At 41.0% G+C, this 6,047-nt stretch overlaps 1 protein-coding gene across 2 annotated transcripts in view; it reads left to right on the plus strand.

Moving 5' to 3' along the window:
- The window catches only part of gss (glutathione synthetase), a 13,301-nt gene extending 9,883 nt beyond the window's left edge, over window positions 1–3,418 (plus strand). Inside the window, exons 11-13 of one of the 2 annotated variants that reach the window (XM_032519786.1) lie at window positions 196–277; window positions 1,372–1,561; window positions 2,414–2,895. In XM_032519786.1, coding sequence (XP_032375677.1) covers window positions 196–277; window positions 1,372–1,561; window positions 2,414–2,537 — 396 coding nt within the window. In that variant the 3' untranslated portion in view covers window positions 2,538–2,895. Of the gene's footprint in view, window positions 1–195; window positions 278–1,371; window positions 1,562–2,413 lie in introns of both variants that reach the window. The other variant, XM_032519787.1, reaches the window with a different exon arrangement.
- Window positions 3,419–6,047: the final 2,629 nt, after the last annotated feature.

Genomic DNA, 6,047 nt, shown 5'->3' on the forward strand with positions numbered 1-6,047 from the left:
GATTTTTGATAAATAATCATCAGTAATGTCCTTGTCAACATGTCCTTGGCTCTTTTAGGTATACATTTTTACACTGAAATTGAAAATATTAAAAGTGAAATTGTTGCATTGTAATGCTTTGTGCTAATATGTCCTGGCATGTTTTTCTGTTCTGTTTCTGGTTTTATTTCTTTATTTTGTTGTTGTTGTCTTTAGGGACCAGAGGGTGAAAAAACGGTAGCAATGGCCTTGGCAGCACCAGACCGGTTTGTTCTGAAGCCTCAGCGCGAGGGAGGAGGTACGATGCAAGAAACCTCTTACGAAATACATTTCCCCACGCAGAAAGTCCCTAAACCCCTACCACATTGAAAACCATTTCTTAAACCAGGAGAGTTTGAAATGTCATTAACTCCATGGTAGTGCAGACCATCACAGTTACTACTGCAAAGAGCATAACGTTGGGTTTCCACAGGCAGCGTTTTCCAACTGCAACTGATTTCAAGCGGAGTTGTGTCACCACGACACGATGCCGACGGTGTACATGTTTTGCAGGCAGTGAGTTGTTGGGGTTGATATACGTTTTCTATAACTTAATATCTGGCCTAACACAACTGTACTGGTACGTTTTCTACTCCAGTCACACAATTTGCTGCTTAATAAGTTGTCTTTAGTTTGAATAGCGTTAAATTACTAGCAACAAGCTAGTTGTTATTGCTACAATGCTAACATTACTATAATGGTACTACTACTTTTGCCAGGCTAACTGTTAACATCCTTGGGTAACACCATACTTGAAGTTTTCTACATAAGAGTGACATACACGGCAGGATATATTGGGGGCACGTTCACAAGTCTGCCCTCTCATTGGCCCCTGCTCTGCAGAAGTTGACTCGGGGCCAACTTTGGGAGAGCGGGGAAGGCGGTGAACATCCTGGCACTTTTGCCGCCATCAGCGGATTTTGCTCAAACCGCTGTTCTCATAGGTGAAATGAATCGCTCCACTCTGCCGTAATTTCAGCTCCCTGTGGAATCCCAGCGTAAGACTTCGTTAACACAGCCTGCCTTGGCTGTCTGACGATCTGACAAAAACCCAGGTCTTTCCATTCATTTTGAATGGGGGTAGTGCGTTTTGGCTGCGGCGTGGGTTGCTGCAGGGGGGGCACTCCAAAAATCTGCAGCGGGCTCGTCTCTTGAAGTTGCCTTCAAGTGCAGTCGGAAACCTTGAGATCTATAAACAATCTGATGGAAAACATTCATTTTGAAATATAAAGTCTACTTAGGCTTTGTTGGGGGTGTTTAAGAACATAACAGGACGTCACACGTTAAAAGGAGCACTCAGTTTTTGTTGAATTTAAGGTTTCAGAAAGCTGGCCGATAACATAATTTTTCTAGGCAACAACATCTATGGATCAGAGATCTGCCAGGTCCTGCAGGGAGTGAAGGAGAGTACAGAGAGGACGGCCTACATTCTGATGGATAAAATCCATCCCACCCCCGTACAGAACTACCTGCTGAGACGAGACGGTCCTCTCAAAATCAGCAACTGTCTCAGTGAACTGGGCGTGTTTGGAACATATGTCAGGTATGTAGCCACTACTTCTTTGGCAGAGAATGGGCCTCATTTACCAATATCTAAGTTTTCTCTCAAATATGTCGTCGTCATGTGCTCACCAATTTGCTGGCTTCCACTGACTGCACATAAACAAAAGCTTAAACACCGACTTAAGTTTACTTTCCGCAAAACAGCGTGTTGTGCGTGCTGCTGGTCTTTTGCACATGCAGGTCAGTCCTAGCCTGGCTCCAACCTCCTATGTACTTGCGCTCAATTTTAAATTTCTTTCAGTTCATTGTCTGGGTTTGCGGTATGTTTGCAGGTTTTCTCCAAATATTTACCCATCTAACCAGTGAATAGAAGGAATGGATGAGAACAATGACGTTGAGGTCATGCTGTAGTTTGAGTTGTAGTTCGTAACTGTAGTTAGTAATGGCGGCGGAGAATGATGCGAGCGAAGCCATTCGACCCGTTGTGCCAACACTGCCAAATATCCAGAAGTTAAAACCTGAGCAAGAACAAACTTAGTTGAGTTTTGTTGGGGGCCATGATGTTGTGGCCCTCCTCCCCACGGGGTTCGGGAAAAGCTTGATTTTCCAGCTCGCTCCATTAGTGGTGAAAGAGTCAGGCTAACATTAGTGATGCTAAGCCAACGTCAGGACCAAACGTTAGCGGTTGGTTATGGCAGATCCAGAGTGGCCCTGGGCAGAGCCAATAGTTTTAAAGCTCAAAGTACCCGCCTTCAAGGACGTTAACACTTGTCAATGGACCAGTGACCAGACTCTCTGTACAAATGAAATTTACCAGAGTGTGGTAGGACCAGGCTAGGTCAGTTCAGCACTGTGACACATTTGATATATGATACCTCTGTCCCCTCCCTAGACAAGGTAAAGACATGGTGATGAACGAGTGTGCGGGTCATCTGCTGAGGACCAAGAGTTCCGAACACTCAGACGGTGGCGTAGCAGCGGGCGTGGCTGTGCTGGACAATCCTCTCCTCGTCTGAGATTTTACACTCCTACCTGCTGGGCTTTCAACACAGAAAAATACCCAAATGGACAATGACTACTTTGGCCGCCACAGCGTGAAAACGATGCTGAGCAAATGTGTGTCCCACATGCGTCTTACTTGAGACAGTCTGGACAGAAATACGAGCTGGGTAGGCTCAGTTGTTGATTCCTCCACTTTCTGTTTTATCTTTACTGGCATTTAGTGTCATGTGCCTCTATTACCAATGTCAGTGGTTCCAAAAGGATTAATGAGGATTCTCTTTAAATGGAGTCCTGCGCTCAAATACACACTCTTGGCATAGCTTAAGCAAGTTCAAAACACATACACCCAGTAAAAAACACATCATTTTAACAACATGCTCATTTTTAATAACAGTAACACTGCCTAAGGGGAGGCATTGAAGGTAAATAGTGTAAAACCTTTAAGTCATGGATATCACCGTGAAACTGTGTGTGTGTGTGTGTGTGTGTGTGTGTGTGTGTGTGTGTGTGTGTGTGTGTGTGTGGGTGTGTGTGTGTTGTGTGTGTTGTGTGTCGGTGGTGTGTGTGTGTGTGTGGCTGTGTGTGTGTGTGTGTGTGTGTGTGTGTGTGTGTGTGTGTGTGTGTGTTATACAGTGTATATATATATATATATATATATATATATATATATGAGAACAAAACTAATTTTAAGAAAGCGGCCTTTAAAGATATGAACTGTCAGGGCAATAATGTTTATCCAAAAGATACCATTGTTAAAACCTTAGTTGATTACCTACTTTATCACAATACATTTTTAGTATCCTATATTTTGAAATTTGATGTGTGTGTGTATATATGTAAATGAGGCATTACCTAAAGGTAACTTTTGATGAATTTAGGGCAAAGCTATCAATGCCAATAGACAAGGTGTCCTTTAGGTGTAATTAACACCTAAATGTGTATTTTGGTTGTTTTTCCCACTAGTCTGAAAGAAGACATGTTATGGAAGCAATAGCCCAAAATCACCAGTGCGTGAAAGAATGATTTTGCCTGTAGAGTCTGGCGTTGAATGTCCTCGTTCTCAATAAATGCTGGAGCCTTCATTTCCTTCAAAAGAAGTTAGGTCCAGTTCAATAGATGCAAAACTGTTTGTTGGTTCCATATAATCTCCCAATGTTGAGACTACACTACTCTGTACTTCTATTCATGCAGAAGGTAATGCTACTACAACTACTGCTTTTACTACAAAACATAACTAAAACTATAATTATTCATTTTTATAGTACCTTTTGTACAAAAAATACAGGTTAAAATGCTTTAAGTGAATGGAAAACAATTTTAAGATTTTAGTTTTAGGGTGATGTGTGCGTTATGTACGTGTGCGTTAGTGTTGTTTTAAAGCTATAGTGCGTAGTTTCTGTCGTCTCCATGAGGAAAGAATGACAACCAAACTGACGTCCACAAAACAAGCCTTCTGTGATTGCGCACCACCCCCACCCCTCCTCAGGGCTGTTTGTAACAAAGTAAAAAAACACGATGAACTCTTCAGAAGAGGTGATTTTCTGAGCGGAAAGGTTGCTGGACGACGCCAGTGTCTGAACACAGCCATGCTGAGAAATACAGAAATACAGTTGTGTGGAGCTGAGTGTCTTAATTAGCTTTGTAGCAACTCTTTTGGCAATGGCTTGAATGTAACGGACGTTTTTATTAATATCAACAACTTCCGCACTAAAGCTTTAAGGTGAAAAAATGCATTCTAGGATGTATTAGTTACATTATTTAAGATATGATAAAGTAGAATTAAGGAACAAATGTCAGACCCTTTCGACCAAAAATACCACTCAACCTGTTTAAATAGAAAATAGGCAATCTGTCTGAATAGCTATTATTATTATTATTATTATTATTATTATAATAAGATAAATCCTATTGTCCCAAAGGAAATTTGTCTTGGACAAAAAAATAAAATTGCATTTTACAGAATTCAACACAACATAGTGTTCATATATACACACATACAGTACCAGTAAAAAGTTTGGACATGCTTTCTCATTCCCTAACCTTTTGACTGGTACTGTACAGAAAGTACACGGACACAGGCTGTTGCATCACTCTGCACGGACATGCTCATGTTGCATGCAGAGGCTTCCATTAGCCAACAACATTGCACACTGCCCATTACACAACACATCATAATAGTCGTCATACTATGTGTGCAGTACGGGCCGCCTTATCAACATAAAATCCTGGTGAAAGAAAAGATCGTGTACAGGTGTGTGTTTAAGATAAAAGCAGCCTTTCAGGGGTTAGGCTGGCTTGCCATTCAGGGCTTTGATGGACAGAGGGACAAAGGCGTCCACATGTAATTAATTACCTGACCTGGCTGAGCACCAACAGTTGGTGATGTCATCAAGGTTTTGTTCAATGAGGGCTTGGCGACTACAAAGTTCCAACCAGGCGTGCGCTTCAGCCTGAGGGTGTGGAGTTTAAAGGGCATGGGCTGGTGCTTCTAGACAGGGAGGGTTTAATGAAAACGGTGCTATTGAGATGCATCATGGGAGGTGTAGGATACCCCTAACGGAGGTAAACCAATTCTCGTAGGGCCTCCCACATGAAATTGATTATTGTATGAAAATATTTTACTGCAAAAGTGGGTGACACGCCTTATTAGAAATGATGAAGTGCAAAACAAAAGGCAGGTTGAATGGGAGAAGCTCTGATTGATTCCACATTTGGCATGGCAGTGGCCAGGGTGTTCCTCTACATGTGTTGAAATTAGAAGTTGGATATATTGATGCATTGAGGGAATACGGTACTAAAAACAAAGAACAATAAGACAACATTCTAAAATGAGTTTTTTTTATTTTTGACAATTGAGGTATTAGTTTAAGCTCATACATTTGTACTTTTATGTAGGTAAAATGTTGAATGAAGGACAGTTACTTCCATTACCATTTTTTTTTTTTTTGCATTTTGGCGGCACCAGTTTAAAGCAGGAAGTCCTATTTTTTTAAATATAAAAATGCAGCAGCTTGCAGTTCAGCAGTGTAAACACTAGATGGCAGTAAAACCAAAGGCATGCTTTTCATATGCTGTAAAATCCCACTGCAGAGTTCATACAGGGTGAACGAGTCAAAAGAGTTAATGTGAGTCCATGCATGCACATACTTAGATTTAACAGTGCAGAAAGGAAGCACCGAGCCAAAGTTCCTCATACAATAATGCACCACTAATTAACACATTGTCAACCTGCCTTAACCCTCCTGTTGTCTTTGGGCCTTTCCAAAAAGTTTCCATATCAGAAATTTGGGTTTCTTTTCCGAAAGAGTAACGTGGATGGGTCCCAACAACGCTCCTCACAAGATAAATAAATAATCAGTTTACTACTTTCATTGAATTTGTGTGTTTTTTGTGTCAATTTTATAGCATTTGGAGAAAAAACAATTGGCAAAAGAACTTTTAAAAAACGTGTTCAAATAGAGAGAAAAATATCAATAAAAGTGACAAAAATGTGAAAAAAATAAAGTGACAAAAATGTCAGAAAT

Source organism: Etheostoma spectabile, chromosome 7 (genome assembly GCF_008692095.1).
Source record: "Etheostoma spectabile isolate EspeVRDwgs_2016 chromosome 7, UIUC_Espe_1.0, whole genome shotgun sequence".
In the NCBI taxonomy this organism is placed as follows: Eukaryota; Metazoa; Chordata; class Actinopteri; order Perciformes; family Percidae; genus Etheostoma; species Etheostoma spectabile.